Genomic DNA, 25,487 nt, shown 5'->3' on the forward strand with positions numbered 1-25,487 from the left:
TGATTTGCACATCATCAAATGTCCTTGTGTGTGTCTATGTGCGTGTGTTTGTTTGTAACAGCACATCCAGTAAAATAGAGCGCGCACATGAATGAAGTACGGGTCGTCTCAGCACTGCATGTGGGTGTAGATGTAAATGCATATATGTAACAGCGCCTCCAGTGTTTTCATCCGATCTCGTAGCTCCAAGGATGAAAATATTGCTTATTTCAGCTTCTCGTGCCACAAAGGCACCGCAATTCATCTCCTGACCTTTAACCTTTCCACACAAACATTCTGCTGATGTTCTGATTCAAACTGCAGCCCGGCTGAGATAGCAGGCACAACAAAATATATCACCTTTGTGCAAAAAAATCAGCCCTTGTAAATTGTCTGTTTTTTTCTTCTTTTTGCCTCATTATTTTTTTTTTCTTTATTTGTTGTCTTCCATTTGTGCAAGCATGCTTCAGGTCAAGAGAGACTCGCTGTGCAATAGGAACATCGTCCATCGACAACAAGGAAGGACAGGAGGAGAGTTGGCTTCGGTGTTGATGGTTGCGGCGGGGTTGGGGGGTAAGAGAGAGTCCTCAGCCTCAGATTTCTACCTCGAGATCATCGAGCTGGCCTGGGACTGGCTGGAGGAGGTGGTGGCGGCACTGAGCTGCGAGAAGCCGCTGTGGCTCGACTCCAGGCTGGTCATCGAACCCCTGAGGTGAGAGACAGAGAACGTGTTAGCGGGCACAATCCTCACATGAATACAGCGACTTGTGCTCATGAGGCAGAGCCATGCAGCCAGATCAAACCCACAGGAGGCTCAGATACTCTGTTAGGCACATTATGCTGAGGCTGCACCCTATAAGCTGCAACAATCAACAGTGTATCAGGTTGTGTGTGAGGGGATCTCAAATATCCTAAATCGTTGATCGTCTTTTTGGGGTAATTTCAAGGTGTTTCTTTTGAGGGTCGAAGCAGATCCGCTCCGTCTTGCACACAAAACCATAACAGCCTTTGAGGTTATGGCTTCCTTAGAGAATGGAGCGAGACAAATAGGTCCACTAAATTCCACGTTATGAGTTGTAGTTGGTGTTTCAGATGTTTAAAATGTTCAGTCTCAACCAGATGTGTCAACCATTAACAAACCATCCTGTTAAATTACACTAAAATGTTAGTTAAATGGTGATCTCAAGTTGGATTCAGAAGCAAAAGTAAAGATGAAACAGCAGGTGCACCGAAAGCAAAGTGGGATTCAGTCAGTTGGTATTAAAAATGAGTGATGAAAACAAGTATGAATGCCAGGAAATGTCTCTGTAAGTAGCGATACCACTGCACATGTTAAGGAAATACAGCAGTCGAGCACTAGTGTGCAGAACGTAATCCAGCCTACGATTCCTAATTTTGTGAGACATGCAGGCAGAGCGAGTGAAGCCAGCAAGTCTTAGTGCGAGGATTATTTCTTCAGTGTGAACAAAGCAACAACATCCTGTTAGAAAATGCTAACAAAAGCCATAAGCACAAACAGATGCGATCGTGGGAAGGGGGGGGGGTTCAAATTAGCAGCAATGACAATCAACTAGATAAGGGGCAAACACTGAGCCACTTACAAACTCTGCACATCCCAGCAAGCCGTTCTTCACAGGAAGAAGACAGAGCAGCAGGAAGGCAGAGGAGTGAGCAATAGATCAGAAACAGATTGGACAGAAAAGGCTGGATTAAAAGGAGTCTCTGAGAGTGGGAAGCATTTTACAACTCTGTGCCTAGAAAGCTCATGATGCTCTTAAGGCTCTTCATAGGGTCATTTTGGCAACATAACATATTTTAGGATTTCAAATAGGTAGGTTGTGAGGGGGAAAACAGAGAAAAAAAGGAATGAGTGAAGAATGACCATTCATAAAGGAATAAGGTTTGAAAGTAACAACATCATGGTAAAACTCCTTATATGGACACATACATAGACTTCACATACATAGCATGCATACCAATGTATTTAATTGTCTTTCTCCCACACTCATTTACTAACCTAAAGTCCTCCGAGCCCAACACCTCAGTGTAGAACATGACTTTGCACTTGTGCGAGGAGACCTGCAGGGTGGCCAGCACGTCGTCCACACGGGGCAGGTTGGTGGCCGAGCAGGCCGGCATGTTGTGGAACTTCCACTGAAGGATGTAGAAGCCTGGCCACCGCGTAATATGAGAGCCCTAAGGAGATTACCCGTACAGACAACGTCGATAACTAACAAGCAAAAGCAAACCATAGAATACGACTACAAATCAAAACGTTGGCAGCATTATGCATCAGTTCACACTCTTAGAACCTCACCTGCACACTCTCACCCTCCTTGCAGGTGAGCGAGGACTCCACCATGCTGTAGTCTTGCCCCAGCGTCCATGATTTATCGATAAGTTGGACATTGTTGCCAACTGGAGAGGTGATGACATGAGCTACCATGGGGTCTTTTTTTGGAGGCTGAGGGGCCCGCTTGGAGTGGTAGATGTTGAAAACCACGTCGCCTTTGCACATGTCAAAGTCCCAGGTGATGACTGAGGAGGCGTCGATAATCTCTATCAGAAGCTGGTGGGGGGAGGGAGAGAGGGAAGACGAACATGGTAAGGCTGTGAACCTCACTCTCTTTAATATCGTCATTCACGACAGGGGTATCCGAGTTGAGACTCTTGTATTGATTTTATGTTGCTCCATATTTAGGCATCAGCTAAATGTGGCAACGAGCAGCAACAGAAAACTGAACATCTGTTTGTGAAGTTATGAGCTCATTAACATGAAATCCAAACCTTGTTCAGAGGGGCGATTATGTGTGATGATGCATGAACCCTTTGGTATAAATTATGTAACATGATTAACTTTAGGTCATTGCAGATGGATTATGTTTTTAAGCTATGCCACATTTGACTTCCTCCACCACATACCACCACTAGATGGCCAACATTTAAACGGAGACATCAGCCATTTCTCCGTCGTGCCCTATATATTCACACGAACGTCTATCTTTTCCTTTCACGCTGGTGCTCCCAAGTTAAGCCTCACCTCGTGTGGAGCTCCCTTGAAGATGCTGGCACTTTGGTAGATAGTCTCGGTCCAGAGGCGGACATCTTCGTTTTCGAGCTCCTCGGTCGTGCGGTACATTGACTTGGGAACCAGACCGCCCTCTGGTACCTCACACTAAAGAGCAGGCACCCAGACAATCATACACAGAATTAGGTCAACAAAGTAGATCTCAGTGCGGTTGCTGTAGTGTCTCTAACAGTTCACATTCAGAACCAAAGCATATTCTGAAATAATAAGCCAAGAGGTTAAAACTTCTTCTGGCACTCACCATACACTCCCCTGCCAGAAAGTCAGGGATGATCTCCTTGTCTATGTAGTCCAGCAGACCTCCAGGACCCTGATAGTCATTGCCTGCATATATGAGGAACTTCTTGCGGGTGTTTTCATCAATGAATGGACTCACCTAAGGGCAGAGGCAGACGTGGAAATGTTTTATGGGCCCACAAATTAGTTGTATTCTAGTCATTCCATGGCAGAAATCCATTAATTTACAGCAAGAGCAGGTTGTGTGTGTGTGTGTGTCTCTCATTGTGTTTGTTTACAGATATTAAAATTGGGGACAAAACACTTGAAATCCACATAAACTCATTATGAGAAGACTACATGAGCTAGCAACTATCCCCTTCTTACCAGTGTCCAGAGGACAGGGAAAACCCTCGGGGCTCTCAAGATAAGCAGCCGTCCCAGAGTCTCTGGGTAGTTTGCCTCCACAACCTCGATGATCCTCAGCAGCGCCTTGACCCCTGGGCGCCACAGGTGACGCATGTTCAGCCCCTCCAGATCCACTAGACACGTCCAACAGCTACAGAAGAGGAGGAGCGAGGATTAGACGCTGCAAACACTCTCACACACAACTGGGCCACATCCTCTTTCCAACCACTTAGCACCTGTCACCCTGAGGTGAAGCTTAAGTGGTGAAGGCATCGCTTGCTAATTCTGAACCCCTCCACATCCTCCCTTTCCTTCTATCAATGAGAGTTAAGGGCTGTGACGTGACAGCCATTTATAGTTTGCGTGCATTCCTGCACGGCTCTTATCCCATCCACCTCCTCTATGTTTGAGAGGGCTGCCAAAATAACGTATAATAACTCAATTTTTCTCCCTCTCAGAGCCTCACACATTCTTCTTCTCCCACAAACGTGTTGGCTGCTCATGGTGAAAAATACTTTCTTCATCTTTTCCATTCAATTATTTTTCCTTTCTTGTTTATCTCCATTTACAGCTTTTATGTCCAAAATTCAAAGACATTGAATTTACAATTATATTTAACAAAAAGAAATAAACACATTTGTTTGTCTGTACAAATGTGTGCTTTAAAATTAGACATCAACATTTGAGTAATCAAAATGGCTGCCAATTCATTTCCTGTTCAGCTCTAAAGTACATACAGTGTACTGAAGGTTTACCTGATAGGTCGACCAAACACCTTGGTGTTCTCCTCACAGCGTCTCAGGCCCTCCTCATTAATAGACAGCACCTGAAATGGCACAACATGACCTCAGTGCACTGTTGAGCATTTGGCTCTCACCCTCGTAACTGATATATGTACTGTACCGTTTACATCCTGGTGTTAATACACTTGTAAGGACATGCCAGTGTCATTAATCCGTCATTAATTCCCTAACCTGTAATCCAACCACCTGTAATCCAACATACAGTAACGCTACACCTCCTCCTCCTCTTGTTGTTCTTCCTCTGGGTATTAATGAACGACCATCTGACCTATATACTTATGGATGTACATCGATACATGTAAGCTTGAGATGTGTTTCCGATTGTGTGACATACGTGTCTGAGCAGAGACTCTTCTCCGAGAGCGCGGACCAGTCCTTTGGTGTCCATCTGGCCCAACCGCAGGACGTACAAAGGACGACCATCTAGAGGATAAAACAAACATTTATAGAAGCTATCACACAACTTACATCTTACAAGGCTGCATTATGCATGGAAATGTCTTCATAGTTCTGTTCTTCTGTAAGAATTCACTGAGAAATGCTTTCGTGTTTTTGTCTCAATTGCTCCCATACAAATACTTTTTGAAAGATTGAACAGGGAAGATAAACTGTACACTTATTGGGGAACATGTTTAGTATAAATTTGATTTATTTTGTCAACAGAGACCCTTTTGATCTAATCAAGGAATGCCCAGCATGTACCAAAATGAAGAATGTGACTGTGTGTGTAAACTATTTGGGTAGTGGCAACAAATTGCCCTTATGTTTAATTCACTTGTAAGGCTGAAGGCTGTGAGTTGCCAAGAACGACTTTGGAGCATGTGGTGTGTGTAACTGGAGTCTGTAAGAAATTGGAAAATGGAGGTCCTCCTCTAGTTAACAGCGCAAATATAACCAGCTTTAACATGGCCTACATAGATCAGAAGCATTGAAGCATGTTTTAACGTTCAACCTTCTTGGAGTATAGATCAGGATGTGAGCATTTCTTTTGTTTGAGGAAGCGGGGTTGTATGAATCTGTGTATGAAAAACGTCACAAGACTCCATTGACAAAAGCAGTTATATTTATCGTGCAAAACAGAGGAGCTGCTGGTCTACTACTGCTTCAATCGGTTATTTTGTATGCGTTATTGTGTGACTTTGGTGAATCTAAACTAACCCTTTGGGAAACCAAAGTTACACCATAACAAACCAACAAATGAACTAATTGAGGTCAGCCACTTTTGTGTCCTGTGCTTTAAAGAGAGTGTAGATGAATGTAACGGCTTCAGATTCCCATCCGAAAGGGCTGTCTGACAGCATGGTTAAATACATTGCAAACTTAAACAGATTGTTTTTAAGTGGTCTTTTTTTTAGGTAGCTTAAATACGGTTGTGAGCTTCCTGACCGCCAACCACTGTTCATAATATATCGACGATGGATAATTACCTCATACAACGTCCCCTCAAAACAACCCATTACTCCTTTAAATGAAATGCACACACTGTCAGGTCCTACCTCTGTCATGGTGGTGCCAGCCCCCGGTGTAGTAGTCCTGGAGAACCTGTGGTGAGGTCCAGGTTTCCAGCAGGTAGTCGACCTGGTGTTGCTTTCTCCAGGTTAGCGACTGGCAAAGGATCTCCCGTGCCTTGTCCATGTTGAAGTCTCTGGCACGCAAGAAACGCAGTATGTGCTCGTCCTTGGGAATCTGGATAGTAAGGGGAGAGGCTTTAGCTGTACTTGATTTGTGTTAGTTAATGAAACCACTAAAGAAAAAAAACCTTCATAACTTTGATAACACAGACAATCTCATTGACAATGGGCTAATTTAAATAGATCATTGATATCAGAGCAAGTCAGAACACCATATTAGCAGGACTCAAATATTAGACGCCCCTAATAATTACATTTGGAGGTGGACAGTGAACATTTTGAGTTCATCAAATCTAAAACATTGCTATTCCGTTTTATTCTATGCATACACGAGCTGTAAAACTATTACCTTTCCCTTGTGAGTCTCCTGCAGCCATTTGCGAAGCCTGATCAGGCAGCTCTCCTGCAGGGGGGTCAGGTCGCCTAGGTAACGTTTGATATAATCTGCATCCAATTTATCTGTAAGACAGACACATACCACCTTAAATTAGCATAATTCAGTCAAAGTATACATTTTTACATAGTATACACCTTTAATGAAACCAGAACGTAGCTTGTGCCAATTCAATCCTATTGAAATGTTGTGTTCAAATATGACTTACATAACTAAACAATGAGGCTTGGCTTTCTTTGTTTTCTACTCTGTATACGGTTAACAGTGCTACTTCAGTGCTAACACAAATATTTTGTTTGCTATATATTAAAACAAACAAGGCTCTCTTTTTCATCAGAGGGAACAGACCTTCAGGTGTACCAGACAGAAGCTCTGTGAGGCTGTCTGCCTGAAGTTCGCTGCTGTCCAGCTCGGCGTCCTGACCGGTGATGATGTCCTTGGTGTCAGTGGGCAGCGGGATAGGAACAGCGGGCGTAACCGCCAGTTTGGGGAGGACAATTGGGCTGGTGAAGAGACTGGTTGGTCTGGGGAGCGACACGGAAGAAGGGGTAGAGGGAGTCCAGCGCGGCACATCGGTAATCCCTTCATCTTGTAGCTCCTTCAGGTAAAACTCTATAATTTCTTTTCCCTGTGAGGAACACACATGTAAAAATGAAGTGGGACAACTGTGGCAAAAATAGCAGATGATGGCTATGAATTCAAGAAAATTAGATTTAAGCGAGCTATTTGGGATACCAACTAATAATACTTTATCCTCACATGTACTTTATTTTCAATAGGTCTAGCACCACTTTTGTTGTTTATTTATATTTATATTTCACTATATATACTTAGAAACACTTTATATAGACTGCATATATTTAGCATTTTTGCACCTTCTTTATTGTTTAATTTTCTGAAATTGAATACGCTCTGCTATTTTGTTAAATACCTAATATTTGTGTCTTCTATGTAACTTCCCCTTGGGGATGAATAAATTATCTATCCATCTATCTATTCAAACCAAGAAAGACATAGACTCTGAATTTTCTCCCTGTTTCCAATACTTTAGTTGGAAATACGAATCAGAATATGCAACCAACATTGCCAACATCCCTCCTAGAGAAGGCAGATGACTCACTAGGTCCACACCACAAGACCCCTGTCCATTCAAACAGATTACGCAAGCTTATTTATGCGATTAAAACATGAGACAAACTGACTCACTTGTGCTCCAGAAACCTCTAAAAAACAAACTTCATAGAACAGATACAGCACTCATTGTGCTGTATTCTGCATTGATTTGATTTTTTCAGACAGAATAAAAGGAAACACCAACATGTAGTGATTAAGTGTAACAACAAACACACACCTTTTTGATACTGCTGGCATACTGCTTCATGGCAATCTTTTCCACGGTGCTCTCAAAGCCGAAGAAGGACTTGATGTCCAGGCTGGCGGTCTGCTCAAAGCAGGTCCAGTCGTCGTTCTCTGGGTGAACCTGTACCAACACACACAAACACGTATCGCAGGGGTCAGCACCCACTATTCACACGCTGTAGCTTAACCAATGGCACCCTGGCAATAAGTGTGCAAGTTTTTTTTAGACGTTAAATTGCCCTCTCCACATGCTAAATTACCTCTTACACAGCCATTGGACGATGCATCGCCTGTTTTTTCACGGTTGCCTTCCGTAAAAATCCACCCTACTCTGCCTTTGATCGACAAGTACTCGTTCCCGCTTCACAGAATCAAAAATTGTGCGGATAATTTAATTTCATAAGGGGTGAAAGAAAATAAAATGTGGATGTTTTCATCAGGATGGCAGCCTTCTTGTATCGATTCTTGCACTCATTAATAATTTACAATGTCCTTAGTATGGGCGAAAAATAATAAAATGTTGTTTTTTTATGTTGCTAGGCACGTTGCCCATATGGATGGGATGCAATTACAAATCTGTTGGGGATTAAAATGTTGATGTTGCGTCATAATTAACCTATTGTTAACCTTCAAGATATGACAAACAGTTTAGCAAGAGCATTTCAAAATGGTTCTGTAAGTAACCAACTGCTGTACTGTTTATAAACTGTGTATACATGCAAAAACATGATGGCCACGTCACTATGGTAACCACACACCCAGCTTCACGAGATGATGATGCACGCATCGCTCTGTACAACTGTGAAACGGCTTCATGTTTTTTTGGAATGACTGATCATTACTCTCATCATTGCGCTCACTACCAGATGACTTCAAATCAGTTTTAATCCAGGAGTTGCATTCTTTGATATTTCATATTCGTAAATTTATGCTCATCAACTTGTCAGTTCTGATTTATTTACTTGAAAAATAAGGTGTGCTAAATTTAGAAGGCTAAACTGCGTTTCAATGTGTCAGATGTGAAACAAATTAAAGCAACATTTATGTTCAACTTGAATGAGATATAGAACAAAGATTTTTAATCCATATTAATTTATACTCCATCATCATGAGATGAAGAAGTCATGAGTTCAATGCTTTCTTTCAGCTCTGTGATGCTAGCTTTATAACTCTTGGCTACCAAAATGTTTAATCCTTAGCTTGGTCCATTAGCTCAGGCTAATTGACCAGTCCATCCCGGTTAACGTTAGCACAGTGTACTAACGCACACAGTAAGTGCAGCCTTGGACCTAAAATTAGCACTATAGTTAGTTTGATGCTAATACAATGCGCTTGACCTCATTAACTCTGAGCACATCCATTCATGAAGAAGCAGATCTGAAGTCAGAGTGAAGCCTTGAGCATACAGAATTGGAGCCGGAAGAAACAAGAAGCCATGCTGGTTTTAGATCAGTACTTGAGAGCATTCAGCCAGATTGTGAGAGGACTGAATAATAAGAGTGATCAGTTCAGATAGCGAGCGACATGCTTAGAGTAAGTCTAAACATGGCTTTTTGTGTCAGGAAACAGGGCCATTTAGTAACTTAACAGCTTTTCAGAACATGCGTGCGTGTTTGGGAATATAGTTGTGTGGTTTTGTATAACTCAATAGGTTAAAAATGGCTCCAAATCTGCACTAGAAATATACACACAATGTGTGTGTGTAGAAAACAGTCTGCATTAAGCGGCACTGGGATGTGTACGATACTGACCGAATAGCAGCAGGTCTCACTGATTATGACCCTGTTGGAGAAAGTCTCATTGTGGGACTCGATGTGAAGTGTCCTCTCCTTTCGGTTCAGTGTATTTTTCTGAATGAAGTAGACATAGTCCACACCGGCAATCTGTAAACCACACACAACAACTATTGTTACAAAACCAAAATATGGCTAAAGCTGAATATACTACTGTATGCACGTTGAGCTGAAAAATAACTAAAATAACATTATTACATTGTTTTCATCAGAAACTGATGAAAAAAATATTGAATACTTTAGTGTAGTGATACGGAGTTGTTAAAAAAAAAAATCACAATAACCACAAAGTATTGTTCATTCGATGAACATTAACTGAAGACATGATGTGCAACATACCCTCTTGAGCAGGCGCGGGGCGTCAACATCCAGGGCACAGCGACGCTCAACCCTGTTGGTGGAACCATCCTCATTGGTCTCCTCTTCCACCACGTCACTCGCCACAAACATGGGGATAAGGTGACAGGTCGGGAACCGGCGCTCATAGGCCTGAAAACAAAGACCGAGGAACAGAACAGTCAGCTAATACATCGGTTTGTCATCTGGGATTACATCTGTTAGGTATCAAATTTCATTCCGTGAATAGAATAGAAGGAAAACAAAAGGTCTCAACAACTGTCTATGTGCTGCCGACAAACAATACAAATTGAAGGTTGTGTTTTTCGACAAAACAAGACCCAACCCTTTAAAATCTCTTTCTTTGTATAAACCTTCCCAAAGTCAGTGTAAATTGTCAAAAACTAAAAATATTTTTACTTTTTTATTATCATCTACAGAGGTTATTTGCATAAAAAAACCAATTCACATAATGGAGAAATAGTCTTGGCTCTCGCAGTTATCATTAAATATTATAAGCTGCTTAGACAAGTGTTATGAAGTTAAACACTCATAATTCCATCTATAATATTGAATTTATATTAATGTGAAAACATCTCCTTCAATTTTGTAAATTTGTTTTCCAGGGAGTTTAGTTTTTCAGCAGCTTCCTTTAAAAAAAAAAAAGAATATATATATATATATATATATATATATATATATATATATATATATATACACTCACACACACACACACACACACACACACACACACAAATATTTGTATTTGGAAACGATATTATTTAGAAACGCTATGCTGATGTTGATTTCAGTCAATAATGCTAAATAGTGTGTAGTTATTCTAAAGCGCACCCAATAAGACTAAAGGGTCAGGTTAAAACCATCTTTAAATAAACCACACAGTAACAATTATTGTACTGACAGCTTTCAACAAAATATTTTTAAAAAGTTAAGGTATTTTGTCAGAGTGTAAGTACTGACAAAAGGGGAACTGAATAATCTGAATAAGTGGGCAGAAAATAAGTGTATACAGCAAACGAGATAGAGGCCAAACAAAACCTCCTACAACTTCGTATCGTTCTAAACTTCTCACTTGAGCTCAGCCACAGCAGAGAATGGCCCTGATTCAACACAAAGCACCTTAACAAAACAAGGCTCAATACACAATTGGAGCCACTGTGCCCGGGGCTCACACCGTTTCTCCGAAATACGTGTTCTCATTAATGCAAAACAAACAAACAAACTCAGCTGAGGCGAGCCAGCTTCTATGCCACATAGATATATTATTTGAAATGGGCCATATGGTACCTCAAGCATATTTTGGGGCCAAACTTTTTGTACCGTTCTTTAGAATAAATCACATTTTTTATGCAGGACTTTACTTGTAACAGAGTATTTTACACCTGTTCTAGTAAATAATCAAATGCGATGGTGGTCCACGGCAAAAGCACATTCACAAAAGCATAGAAAATGAGACTAGGTGTTCATATCATTATATTTCTCAGAAAACAGGAAATAACGTGAATGTATATCAAACCCAAGTTGATCGGGTTCAGCAGCTCCTGCATGCCACTACCAGGGCTACTGAGCCACGCAGCTGCCAACTGCCCATTGACTGAATGCTGAGCTCTGTTTTTCAGGCCTGATGCTCTGGAACAAGTGGGCGCAGGCTTTGTAGTGCCGTCAGCATAACTGCACTGACCGTAAACATCAGTTTCACCCATGAAAAACAACCGTATGTGGTCAACAACAATCTCTCAACCACAAATGCCATGTGCAGTCAAAAGCAATTGAAACGCTAAACGCTTCACTTTACACTGAAAACCCAGAAAAAAAAGAAACAGGAAGGTCATTATACCAGCTTATTTATCAAAAAGGAAACATAAGGTCATGCTGCTTGACAACACCAAAAGAAAAGAGACTCGATCTGGTCACATCTGACTACATTTAGTACTGTACATAGCTAGTCTGTCCAACAATACTTGTCAAATCACTCTCATGGTGATCAAACCACCTCTAATTCATTTCTGAGCCCTTTGATTCATTGAGCTGCAAGGCAAGTACAAACTGGTAAAGTATTTGCTGCACACTTGCTATTATTTATTATGTTGTTTTAGTTAATAAATCACTACAATACAGTTCACCAGGATGTGTAAACTCACCTAGAGTCAGTCTTTGGGATACAGAGTTGCACTGATGACACAACAACATACACACACATGGTAAACAAACTCCACCACAGTACATTTTTATTTGTCCTTTGCCTCAACCTTTACTACAACGCTTTGGCCTACTAGGAAAGTAAAAAAAATAATACAACAAAACAAAACTTAGTTTCCAGGCCCACTGAAACCTCTGGGCTTGTGTAATAAAGACTCCATTAAGATATGTTCAGACACAACAAAACGGGGCAAGCCATGATGAGTAAATGGTTTCTGGAATTTGTCTGGAGATGTTATGTGATTTCCAGAGGTACATGAGAGGATACATAACAAACAAAACAAGGTTGTTTGATCGCTTCCTGCATACACAGAGAACATTCTCCCTTTGGAAAACAGACAATGTGGTTAAGGGTATGTGTATGAAAAACAAGTTTTTCTCAGGAAGGGAGATTCAGGAAATCCAGGAGTTCCAGAAAGGCTGCATGGTGCATGTTTGATCATAGAGTACGACCAGGCAGGAAAACAACAGCGCTGGCAGGCAGCCCAGCTATTATCTGCCTTGAACTTATGGGATGAAAAAAATAAAGAATTAAATATAACTGCAAGCACCATCCAAACAAAAACAGGAAAAAGAGCTCACTTGTTTGTTTGTTTTAATCAATGAAAATACAATCTTGTATTTCCTCATCAATTAAATTGTGTGCATTTATGAAAAAAAAACAACACTATAATTGACCATAACAAACTAAAAGGATAACATTTAGAGTTGTTGATGGTTTACACCAACTTCAAAGTGGTTGAAATGATGTGGAACTGTGGAAAAATATGCCTGGAGCCTTGTGGACCAGCGACTATAATCAAACAACAAAAGGGAGCTGTATCTGCCGGTATGGATCATCAATGTTCGGCAATTAGTATCGGCGGCACTGATCCGCTATACGATCCAAACCCTGAGTTTTATGATTTGTTGCACCACTAAAATATAGAGATACAAGGTGTCAACTTTACTGAATATACATTCAGCATTCTTTCATTGCACGTACGGTGACATGACAAAACAGGACGGTGGTTACAAAATGGAGGTGGTGTGAGGCCACCAATGTATTGCAGTATGGTTTATTACAAAATAGTTACTCTTGATTGGTCAAAAAGCAGAAAGAAAGCCCTTCCTCGAAGGCAGAGCTGTTGTAACATACCAACATCTCTGATGCAATGTTTCTATCAATTTACAGCTACTCCCAAGAACAAGAGGAAGCTGCAGAAGACATGAATGGACTTGCTGGTAAATGTTCAGGTATATCAAGTTTAATCAGCCTTCCTCACATGAACTTCAGTTGTTGACACACTGCTGATGTTTTGTATTTTGTGTTAGACCAGACCATTTTCCTTTTGCTGCCAGACTATAGAAGGCTTTAAAAAAACACATTTAGTTCCACTTCCTCCGTGTGTTGTGTCATAGAGTATGCCATTTACTTATATAGCCAAGTGAGGTGAGGGCTAAAGGTCTCTGGGGACCAAGACTGACTGGAGAACACTTCTATCTTCCTCGGTAGCAGTGTCACATCTCTGGAGCTTATCGAAACGGTTGAGTGAGTAGACAACAGCCACCCAGAGGTCGACCTCTGATATTTTTATCAGCTTGATAATTTCATGGTGGCTGGAAGCATGGGAACATTTCGGTCAAGAGCACTTTCAAGATTAAGAAAGGTGATGAGGACTGCCTTGAGATGATGTCAAAACATACCGCAAAACAAAGCTGAGATGCAGCAGACGATCTGGCTACATTTCTTAAGCATTCACAGGAAATTTACAAGACAAAGAGTGACTAACTTCGGAGTTGTATAGACCATTTCAAGGGGATTGCATTGCTAGGCAACAGCTTAAGTCCATGTGTACTTCCTTTCAACAGGGAATATATAAAAGAAGTGAGGGTCGTTACATCACTGAACTCAAGTTGGTGCCGCTCTGCTCGTATTCTTCATGCATTTAATTATACTATAACAACTCAATGTATTTTATATAGATTTACAAATGTGTACCATCTGTACACGTATAACATCCTCTCCTTCAGTGTCCAAATAGAACATTTTACAGCCTCTCTTACTTAACTGGTGTCATGACTTATGTGTATACAAGCTAATAATATAGGCTAGTTGACTAGTCTGAATGTAAATCAATCACTGAGGTAAACTGCAGGCATTGCAGCATACGGCCACGTCCCTGACAGGCCATCACACCCACACATTTAGATGAAAAATATCAGTCAACAACACATGATCTGTTTTTTTAAATAGTTTAGAAACGTTTTTTAGACAAAGGTGAAATGATAGAGCTATGATGGGTTACAATGGGACTTGTATGCCAATCCCATTAATTCCATTGAGTGGACAACAAAGTTTTGCGAAATTGAAATACTGTCACATTGACGTAATGACCCTTCCTTTTATTAAACTTGTCTTTAAGAAACATGTGACATATTCTATTTGTTTAAAGGTACAGAACAAACTGTGCCTTTTGTTGGTGTTAGGACAAACAAACGAGTCTGACACATTTGGTCTCAGTAATAAACAAGTAATACGGTACACAGAAGAGATGCCAGCATACTGGTACGTCAGCAAATGTTTCCTAAAAGTCAATTTTCTTTGTAACATTTCAGTGTTTTTTAGTGTCACATGCAGACAGTCAGATAAAAAAAACAGACAACCAAGAACAGGATCCATTATCGGGAGTGTTGCCTTAGGCTCTTTCTCTGAAGCCGCTTTCTTAAAAGACCCAATACACCAACCTTGACATCAGATACAAACAAACCTGACTTTGAGTGCGTGCTAATGTCAAGTGTGACGTCATTTAGCCAATGTTTGGCGGCAAAATCATTAAGAGTTCCCACCCACCACCTCAGGCAATTCTGGGCCTCAACCTGTTGGGAACATCATTACAAGGATTGAAATTGGCTGTCCTCTGCATATGAGCCAATCACATTTGGAAGTTTTGGGCATTATTTGCTATATGCAGGCCAATAATTAAGTTTGCAAACAGGTTGTTAGAAATACTGTCTGGTGGACAATTGGGTCACAAAAAAAATTAAGAGACTATTAGGCCGACAGATTAGTGAACCAGCACTGCCAAATGACAGATAATGTAACGTTCATTAATGAAACAGGTTTTCACAGACACACATACCCACTATACTGAAAATAACGCATGGCCTTTCTGGCTTCTGTTTGCATAATTTGAGGTGAATAGCTCAAACAAGGATGTGTAAAGAATGGCATGTGGAGAGAAAAACTATAAAGTAGGTCATCGACAGGGATGGGAGGGCGGGGGGGAGGCTGTGTTACTGAGCAGGCAGCTTAAAAATTCTGTGTGTCTTATAACCGACTCAAATGCACAGGGAAATATGGAGAAATAACACTGGCGGTAAGTGGTTACTTAAGAAATCTTTATACATCAGAATTAGCAGGTGACTATTCAGAGCAGGCGATGTTGGTTAATTGGGTCACGAGTGAAGGAAGAGAGGAATTTTTCCTACAAATTATGTAATTGGATAATATTTACTTTCCAGTTCTGCAGCCCAAATAAAATGTGTTATTAAAGAAAAGGCTTTCACTAAAACGTCTGCTCTTGCTCCACCTTTCATTATTGACCAAATAAAGAAATGAAATTCATTTTTAAAAAAATAATAATTTTGAGACATTTACAGGCATTACTTGAGAAAGTTAAATTAGATGCCATTTTGTTCAATGTGATAATATATAATATATATTTGATCAGTCAACGGATTAACTGACCATTGGCGTATCGTGAGGATTCACAGCTGCGTTCATTATCCTGTTTTCCAATTTCGGGCACTCAAACAGTGGCAATAAGACCACACTTTGGTCCATTAGGATTTTCGACAATACTGGACAGTGAATACTTTCACTATGACTCATGAAACACTTTGAATGAATGTTTACAAATGGAGCATTTGAATAGGTGTATAGGCAAAACCACTTCTGGGAAAAGATCCTATTATCTGTGGCCCTGTTTTCCGGGGCTGGGCCAACCAGTTGGACAGCTTTACATAATACAGGGATGCTGTGGGCACAGCCTTCAGTGTGGATCTAGTAAAGTGCAAACAATTCTTTATTAGTTGAGTGCTTAACAGTATGTACTGCAGTAGAATAGATGTAAATGTGTTGAGCCTCTTACATCAAGAAGAAAGAGCTGATGATAAAGGTCTGTGAAGTGTTATCATATCACTACATACAGACAGGCAAGATGCAAAGTTTCTCTGCCCATCAGGTCCAGATGCCTTTGAGCAGAGGTGTAGACTGCATGTGGGGCAGGAGCAAGAACAAGCTCCTGATTAAACAGATGCAACAACAGAGTGTTTGGTCTCTGCATGCCATGCCACCCACTTCTCTCCTTCCAATGATCTCACTGCTACATTGTGCTTTGTAATGGCAGAACTGCCTGGAACTCAACTTGGAGAAAGGAGGGGGACAATTTGTCCTCACACAGACCTTATATAAATGTACGCTTCTAAATATTCGGTGGGCCATGCAATATGCTAAACTGCAGTTATAGGTTAGGCGTGCATGACTGGATATAACTCTTCACCAAAAATAGAAAGCAGCAGGATGACCATCTGTCAGCTATCAAATAGTCATCAGAATAAGAACTGAAAATGTAGTGGACGTAGTCATTGTGACACCATCCATTGGTTTGTGGACTGCTGTGTTGAAGCCTCGATTTTAGCGATTTTGCTCTCGCTATCTTGGATTATGGCTGTAGCCATAGTAGTTTTCTTATGCAACCAATGAACGGAAGTTATCATATTTGTAATGAGGAACATAGAGACTCCATACATTGCTCTTTTTGAAGTTGCCCACTGTTGGCCACAAAGCATGTTTTTAAGAAACTACCGTATTGGCTTTACTTGGCTGAACCTGAGGTTGTCACATACCTAGATCAAAGTAAACTTTAAAGGAATTGCTGAGGCAATAATGATGAAGCGCAAAGTCTAAGAACAAATATTAAAACGTTACATTTTACATTTAAATCCACTATGGAATCTGTTTTTTGAATAACGACGCCTCATCAAGTCTGTTCAGGTTTATCTTTCTTAACATTTCCCCAATAAAACTGTCAAAGAGGGGTCTTACAACTCCGTTCATTGCTGTATAACATGAGTAATGACTCATCACTGACTGTTCTCCACACAGGACGACACCACTGCATAATTAGAATTCTTCATAAGAAGCGAGTTACAGGAAAGTGCAGCATTACCGGTATCCTGCTTTACAGTAAGAGAGCTGCTGGCAAGGCATATTCACTTTAGAGATTGATGCACTGGAAGTATGTCAGAATGTATATAAAGCTGTATGAGGGTTGTTTGTCACCTACCATGACACTATTGTTACAAAAGAGTTTACAGATTATTCCCGTCTCATTAAAAGGTACTTACTCTTCGGTTTCCTTTTGTGGGAAAACACCATTTTTGATCAACATTTTGTTGTTTATTAATCAAACTCAAACAAAGACAAACCAAACATGATAACATTTTACCAATGAATGTTAAAAGTGAGAAGAAAGAGATTCAACCAAACAAATGCACGCAAAGACTTTCACTCTACACATTCCTATTGACAACTGCAAGGATGATATTTTTTTTTTGCCAACCCGGAAGTTAGTATCATTCTTTTTCCCTCGACAAAAAGCAAATGGGACTTTTCCATTGAAGTTTGGATTATTGCAGCAAATAAGTTGGTGACAATTAACACTTTTTGTTCAGCAAGATAATCTACAGAAATAAACCACACGTTCATTATGTTTGAACTGTAAATACAATTGGCACAAGTCAAATGAAAAGGTTAGGCTACAAACAAACTACACCATGATTTCTCGTCACCACCAATAAGCTAAAGGCATAGTAGTATTTGGTATGATGACTTTTTGTAGTCTAATTTAGCCACTTATTAGTGACCACCTTTTTTAAAGACACGTGAAAACTTCAAAATGTATTCATGAAATTATGTTGTAGAACAAAACAATGAACCCACTAAAGATTATATTAACCATACACCTCATTAAAAGACATCTAACCAAAAAATCCATTCATAGAACCCATCGGCTCCAAGATCAGGGAACTGGAAGTTAAAAAATGCTAAGTCGTTTCCTGCTTTCAGTACTCATTCCTGTAGCAGTCTATTACCCTCACCTAGCTGCCGCATAGATCTGAGTCATTATCCATCGCCCCACTGTAGTTGCAATGTAAAATATGCAAAAGGGTCATTGTGCATACACATTCATCTGCGTCTAGCAGAGCAAAGCAGGGTGGGGGAGGGGGACTGCTGGGGCAGCATCTCGACCTTGCAGCAGGAAAGAGGGTGAATGAGTGTTCTGGTGATCAGTGAATGAAATCAGCTTCAGAATTTTCTCATAGGCTCCCATAGTCACGTGTTGGTGGTGGTGGTGGTACGGTCGTTTATTAATGCTGTAGCAGCATGCTGGACGATAAGCTCTTCTTCCCAATGCAGGCTATAACTTCTTTTTGGCAAACAGCCAAGTAAGTGAATTAGACACTGCAAGCCAAGCTCTGACAGACTCATTTAGAAGAGTGGACGGACATTTTCTGAATCAAAACGGACAGGTGCAATGCTGGTAGTAGCCAATGAGACATGCGTACATTAACTGCAAAACATTTCACCGTAGCAGGAATACTAAATGTGCTTCTTAATATTAAAACTCCCTTGAGGAGCTCTGTATAAATAACTACTGTAGTATAAATATAGCTTAATCATGTTATTTGTCTGTGCTCTTTTTTTCCAATGCGCAAAAAATGCATGAATGAAATGACCCAATTTCGCTGTTCAGGCTGATATGAATCTTTGCTTGTATAAGTATGCGCCTATAGACGTGAGACCATTAGATGAGATAAGCAACACACAAGCTAGCAGTTCACAGATGGATTAAAACAATAAAGTCATGCTGCTGCGCCATAGAATTGGTTTGTAAAAAGCCTTAACCAGACCGGGCCTTAAGTGGGTCAGGACTCAGGACATGGTGGGACAGGATGTCACCCTGGCAGTGCACAGTGCTTAGCTAGGCGAGACAAAAAAGGGTTAAAGTAGGATGAGCCAGTTTTAGAAACACCGGCTCTGCGGTAAACTGGCACAAAACAATTTGACGGTGATCCAACACTTAACGTGCTAAGGATGACCCACATTAAGAAAGTTATAGGAGCCATAAGGAGCTCAAAGGTTCGTGGGGTAAACGAAGATAGAATAAGCAGATTGTGAAGTAGTTGAGCTCCTAAGTGACACAGCAACAAATAATTCTACTGTTGTCTTTAAACAACTGGAATTTGATGCTATTGGCAAACCAACCAACAGGCAAAACAGTCTACTTGACTTCTGTGCTTCATTAATTAAAAGGTAATTGTCCATATTTCTGTTTTGCATAACAGGGGCTCAGTTTCCTTACATTATCTATTTTTTGAGAAACACTATAAAAGCAACAAAAACGGCACTAAAATGCAGGTCAGAGCAGCAGCTTATGACATAGTGAGAGAACTGGTAATTGTGTTTTGTATGCGTTGACTCAAAAATGAGGTCCCTTAGCAAACTTTAGCAGACAGCACTCAGCCTAATACGTCATTTTCTGTTGTCATGGTATTTTTTATTCTCTGTTGCGATGAAAACATTTAGTATCCAAAGCATGCATTTGTTTGTGCTGCTGCAGGGCACTGATGAAGAGAATTTAGTCAATAAGAAGGAAATGTGCCCTGTCGTTAATGATGCCACCAACTCCACTACGCAATGCACTAGCATGGCACATCCTCTCCTTTTTTCCCTGTTGGACGAGCGAAGGACAAAAACATCTGGTCCTTGTGGATTAGATACAAGGCGATACGTTTCCATAGAGCAGGAAAGACTTTGGCTACATCCAGAAACGTGGATCTTTTGCTGAGTTTACACTGAGGGTCCACACGACTCTGGTGCTTTAGAGTACCAACAATGTCGTAGTGTGGACCGGTGCAAACGCATACGTTTTACCAGGATGACATAGACACCCGCATTCACTACTTGATTGGGTCTTAGCAGTCACGATGTGTCCTTCCCTGATTCTTCACGCCCCTATCACGTTTTTATTCTCCACAGCTTTTTTGTGTCCTCTATGTAAGTTTCTTGCTACTGTGACTAGTAGTGAATAAAGTATACATATATCTAACTCTAACTACAACTATTGTGAAGTCCACACAGAAACTGTAAAGGAACAAAACCCTAAATTTCTCTCCAGTACGACAGCCGATAAGCCTATTTTTTTTATTTATCATGTCGCTACTGAGGTCCTTCTTCCTTTGTGTTCCAGAAGCAACTGTCCCTTCAGCTCTGAAACAACAGCAAGTGTGGTATTGTGTTGGACATTCCTATGTGGCTCCCCGAGGATAGACTAAAGGCTCTGAAACTGGACTGCTGCGATAACAGCCGCAAATGCATCGAGTACATTTCCTGTTATTGAGATGCAGTAGCAGACCCAACGGACCGCTGATGTACTTCCTTACTTCAGTAATATGCCTGACTGAACAATAAAAAAGGCCAACTTTGTGCAGCAATAAGAAGTCTACCATGCTAATACATATGGGTGTTTGTGTGCATTTGTGCAGCTCAAACAAACCCAGTCAGCTGTTAGTCAACAACAGTCCCACATCCTTTTTAGATCTGCGCTCGAGTTAACGTTATCTAAAAAGAAAGTTTAGAGCTTTCTTCGAGGACATACTGACGGTGCTGTGGTATGTGGTTCACTCTGCAACTATTCTAGACTAGTCAAGACTTTTAGGAGCTTGTCATTTAATTCTCAGCATCAAGCTTTTCTGCAATAAATCAATGAGTGAAATGTTACAACAGAATCTTTAATTACGTGTCATCATATCTAGTCCTGTCAGGTTGAATTTATAGCCCCGAAGCACAAGCCAAAATCAAAACAAGTAAAGCAACACCACCCAATGATACAAGGGTTATGGCCATACTGTGGTACCAATGGGTGACTTATTTCTAAAGAATAGACTTGTTTGCTATTAAAATTAATGCTGGCTTTGTCAAAAGTAAAAAAAGAAAGTATGCCATAATTGTTGCAGTGGACTTTCAACTACCAAGTTTTGAGAAGACTGTCAAATCTGCCAAAAAGCTGTCACCGCTGAGAATACTGAGATTAACATGCCCAAGCAGGGTACAGTAACTGCTGTAGAACAGAAACAGCTGAAGGGCATCTGAGATATGAGCATGACTTATGCAACAGTACACTGAAGCCACAGCAGTGTTATCCAGAGGATGACATACTTTGATAGCACCTGTCAGTGAGGCGAACGGATACTCAAGGCTCAGAGAAGAGATGCCGGGTTAAAACTAAAATCTCAACTAAAAGATTCCACTTGCTTTAACGGAGGAATGTAGCGCCTTGATTTACAAGGAACTGACAGCATCCAAACAACAGAGTCAAATGGAGAGAGAACAGCAAATTCCTCGAAGCAGAATGTCAAATATAATCCCCCAAAAGACGCAAAGGAAAAGCCATTACTGGCAAATATTTCCGAAGCCTCTAACAGAGGAACTGTAGGGAAGAATAAGAAGGCTGAACTAGGCTATGTGCATATTATTTGGTACTGTGCATAAGGCATCGGCCTGCCCACAGAATCTGCACACCTTATACACATTGAAAAATGAAAATAGTCTTGACACAAAAGAAAAGCTGTTTTTTGTTCAAAACAAAAAACAGTACACTATCAATGCCTTGTGATGGCTTCCCACAAATGCAGGAGGTTGTTATACTACCAAGCAAATGCTATAGAGGAAGTGAGAGGGGAGAGATTTCACTGGGTTTTTAATAAAAATAACCAATACGTGTTGTGACGCACCATTAGGTCTGCTCTGCAGTGTCTGCTATAATACTCACTGCAGGGAAAAGTCGCAAAAAAGAGGAAATAAATCTAAATGCACCAAACTGACTTTACTGTGCATGTCATTAATAATAAACAATTTTAAAAAATCACTCTAGAGTCTGACCACATTATGACAACTTTTAACATCCACCTTATCCATTGCTGCCCTAGTTTACAAACACCCAGGGAGACTGCATTAGTTTTGCAAAAGTAAGCCTGTCCCAACTAAAAACAAAATCATGCAGTAGGTCATCTCCAGCTTACAAATCATGTAATTCTGCTTTGCTATTATTACTATTCCCCCTTTGGTTGCATGCTTAGACCCAGGTGTAAGGACTAGCCCTCTAATTACAGCCATCCGTTTGCCCAGTGTCCAATCCAGCCAGTCTTCCTGCATCCTCGTAAGGCTGTTACAGAAAGCTGATTTCCACTTCAAGAGAGAAGCAAAAGACACATCACAGACTGTAAAGAAAATCCCCAAACTAATTTTCTGGTGATCGGAGGTCATTAAAATGAATTAAGTAGGCATAGCCATATGTTGCTGAAAGTGACCAGCACAGCAATTAAGTATCTTTGACTAGTTAAACTGTTTGGTTGAAATTGACAGTTATATATTCAGGCCAGCACTCTTCAGGTGTGCACTCACACTCATTACTGATAAACAGCAGCTGAGCTCAAACATTACTGAGGAAACCATCCATCTACTGTGAGATCATAGTGTAGCACACCATGGCTTTTAATTTTTTCCAAGTGAATTTAAAAAGAAAATAAAACTCTCTCAAACAATACAGAGATAAGGTGTGAAAATATGTAGATAATCTATTCTTTTCTGTTTTCCAGTCACAGTGTTGTCATGAAACCCTGCAGGGGCTTAATCAAGTAGGATTCGTTTATTTGCTGGTTGCTGAAGCCATTTAGCCAGTGAACCTTCTACCCATCCCCTGTCCGACTGCACTGGGGTAAAGACAAGCTGATTTGCTTGGCAAACTATATGCAGAAAGAGGGAAATCAGCACAAGCAATGCTGCTGTTTTAAAAATAGAAAAACGTGAGGAGAGGGACCTGCAAGTCTCTTTGCACTGAAAGGGGAACTCATGCTTGATGGTGAACGACAACATGCAGCACGGCTGATGCTAAAAGCCATGCAAGGCACTGAATTTTTTACACCAAATCAGAGGTAAAACCTGTTTGACAGAACAGCACAGCCGTGTTATATATTCAGATGCTAAGTGTGCAAATGTATAGCACAATGTTCCCACACCTTAGTGAACAACCAATAGATTTTAAACCTTGAGATGGCAGGAAGCCCGATAGAGTAGGTGATTTCTGTAACCCGGGATGTAAGAAAATGTGTTTGCCGCATGGGAATAACCTCAATGCAGTTTGCTTTCAGAAACACCCTTTTGAATCTGTAAACGATCACATGATAGGTGTGTAATTATGTTCAAATGACTACCTTCTGAGGGTAACCTCTGAAGTGCCCACATGCCAGCATTACATAACTCTGCGTTGAAGGCACGTAATATTACAGAGTTGACTGTGAATACAAGTAAAGACACTTACCGCCATAACCAGTTCAAAGGGATGCTTGTACACCCGGACAGGTGACTGGTACTTCTGCACCATGGTGGGGATTGCAGTAACACCAACAACCTGACCAGTCATAAGAATAAATCAAATCAGAAAATACAATAAAGAATAAGCTAGTATCACAGGCATTTGTGGAAAAACAAAAAAAAGAAGAAGAAAGCGGAGATGTAAAGCGGCATTTCATTCAATCTTGCCATCATCACAATAACTGTGTGCTACTGAATACCAAAATCACAGCATTGTGGCAGCATCTGGCCCTAAAAGAGGGGACGCACAGTGTAATTAAGTATGGTGTTTTTGGCCGACTGCTTGAATGATGCCAGGTGCTTGTGTGTATGTGCGTGTGCGTGTGTTTAAGCAGCACTATGAACAAAAAAAATGTGTATAGTTATGGGCTGCAGAAGGGAACTCTCCTGAGCTGTGACCGAGAATGTCACTGATCAATGAATGCAGCATGCCCCACTCATTTATCAAACAGAGACTTTACCACTGCAATGGCTCACTGTAAACTAGTGGGAATGGCCTCTAACTAATCTAAGTCCATCTACAGTCTCTGCAGAATTTCAGGTAACAGCTACACACAACAACACTTGACTTAATGATAATACAAAAAAGACAGGTGGTGCTCATTCAAACAGCACATTCCACATGCTGGAGCAGAGGATAAAAAACAGGATGACAGTAAAAAACATATGGACACAATTCATCTTATATTCACTTAAAAATTAGTAGTTACCAGACAAATGCGCATACTGTAAGTTCAAATGCAAACTAAACATGTGATGTAAAGACGAGTCGGCTTACTCCAGGCAATGTAATTAAAAGAATTGCAAAGAGTAGCTTGAACTTCATGTTAGGTATTTGCTCAGCATGCTGATACACGTCTGTAACGCCTGCAATGCAGTGATGGGAACATGGCAGCAAGTGGGGAGGGTTTAGCTAAAGTCCCAGCACTTATTACAGAGGGATCAGGGGAGGCAGACTAATAATACCCGAGCTAGGACACAATACAAACCACAGTATTCCTCTATGTCTAACGATTGCTGCTGCTGTACATAATTACCGTCATGCTTCAGGGACTGTCAGCAACTTCAGAAGACACGGCAAAACAAGACAATGACTTTAGTGCACATTTATGTGTTCATCAAGAGACTTCAGGTGACACAAACGCCTACACTTACATCGGAATTAACGTTTAACGCTAAATCTCCATTATGAAATCCTCTTGGCTTATAAAAAAAGAGAAGAAGACGAAACTCAACAATAGCTTATTTACTGATATTTAAACCACCTCGCTGGTGGATAGTGACAACATCTGCCACGCAGACTCGTAACTGTACGCTGACACAATAACAGTGCTGGTTGAGTGGGACTAGCCCGCAAGCTAACACTAACTTAACGTTAGTCAACTCGCTGTCAACGTGACACACATTGCATAGCTGGTGCTTACCGGTGATTCAAAGAACTAAATAAACCCGCTGGCTGGTTTAGTCTGGTTACGCGTAGTTTCTGCCGATAGCGTTATCCGAGCAAACTCTTGCCATTCCCCTCATACGACTCTTCTCTTCGCCGGGTGGTGCTGAAAGCTAGCAGCTAGCTGTGTGGTGCCCGCTGGCCATGTAGCCAGAGTAGCGCGCGGACAGCCCGTTGGACGAGTGGCTCCTCACGGTCACTGGCGGAGCGGCAGACGAAATATCCTCAACAGTCGTCCAGTGTTGAATCACCCGCAAACGGATGAGATGTCGGAACAAGAGGACAGTATCCCTCTCTCAGTCCTCTCCTCCTCCTCCTCCTCCTCCTCCTCTCA

The 25,487-nt window shown here is 41.0% G+C and overlaps 1 protein-coding gene across 2 annotated transcripts; it reads right to left on the reverse strand.

The window, feature by feature from the left end:
* Positions 1 to 361: 361 nt before the first annotated feature.
* Positions 362 to 25,455, reverse strand: si:dkey-237i9.1 (SEC14-like protein 1). Of its 2 annotated transcripts, XM_068588621.1 has the most exons (16): positions 25,131 to 25,455; positions 23,654 to 23,743; positions 10,011 to 10,160; positions 9,630 to 9,761; positions 7,871 to 7,999; positions 6,868 to 7,147; positions 6,475 to 6,584; positions 5,991 to 6,180; positions 4,829 to 4,917; positions 4,447 to 4,517; positions 3,671 to 3,842; positions 3,309 to 3,443; positions 3,020 to 3,154; positions 2,297 to 2,548; positions 1,997 to 2,175; positions 362 to 686 (listed from the first exon to the last, which is right to left on the reverse strand). In XM_068588621.1, the coding sequence occupies exons 2-16, from the start codon at positions 23,714 to 23,716 to the stop codon at positions 581 to 583; spliced, it is 2,193 nt and encodes a 730-aa protein (XP_068444722.1). In that variant the 5' UTR covers positions 23,717 to 23,743; positions 25,131 to 25,455; the 3' UTR covers positions 362 to 580. The 2 variants fall into 2 exon arrangements, with proteins under 2 accessions (XP_068444722.1, XP_068444720.1); XM_068588619.1 differs by lacking the exon at positions 25,131 to 25,455 and having other exon boundaries at positions 23,654 to 23,755.
* Between the last annotated feature and the right edge of the window lie 32 nt (positions 25,456 to 25,487).

This window comes from Clinocottus analis, unplaced genomic scaffold, assembly GCF_023055335.1.
Source record: "Clinocottus analis isolate CAN_PGR_092001 unplaced genomic scaffold, fCliAna1.0.p SCAF_22, whole genome shotgun sequence".
In the NCBI taxonomy this organism is placed as follows: domain Eukaryota; kingdom Metazoa; phylum Chordata; class Actinopteri; order Perciformes; family Cottidae; genus Clinocottus; species Clinocottus analis.

Excerpts from the sequence above, each read along its gene's own strand:
- si:dkey-237i9.1 (XM_068588619.1), bottom strand. The coding sequence starts at position 23,755 with ATGACTGGTCAGGTTGTTGGTGTTACTGCAATCCCCACCATGGTGCAG. Across the intron at positions 4,518-4,828 it reads AAGAGTCTCTGCTCAGACAC|GTGCTGTCTATTAATGAGGA; the intron begins GTATGTCACACA and ends GTGCCATTTCAG. Across the intron at positions 3,444-3,670 it reads TCCCTGTCCTCTGGACACTG|GTGAGTCCATTCATTGATGA; the intron begins GTAAGAAGGGGA and ends CTCTGCCCTTAG.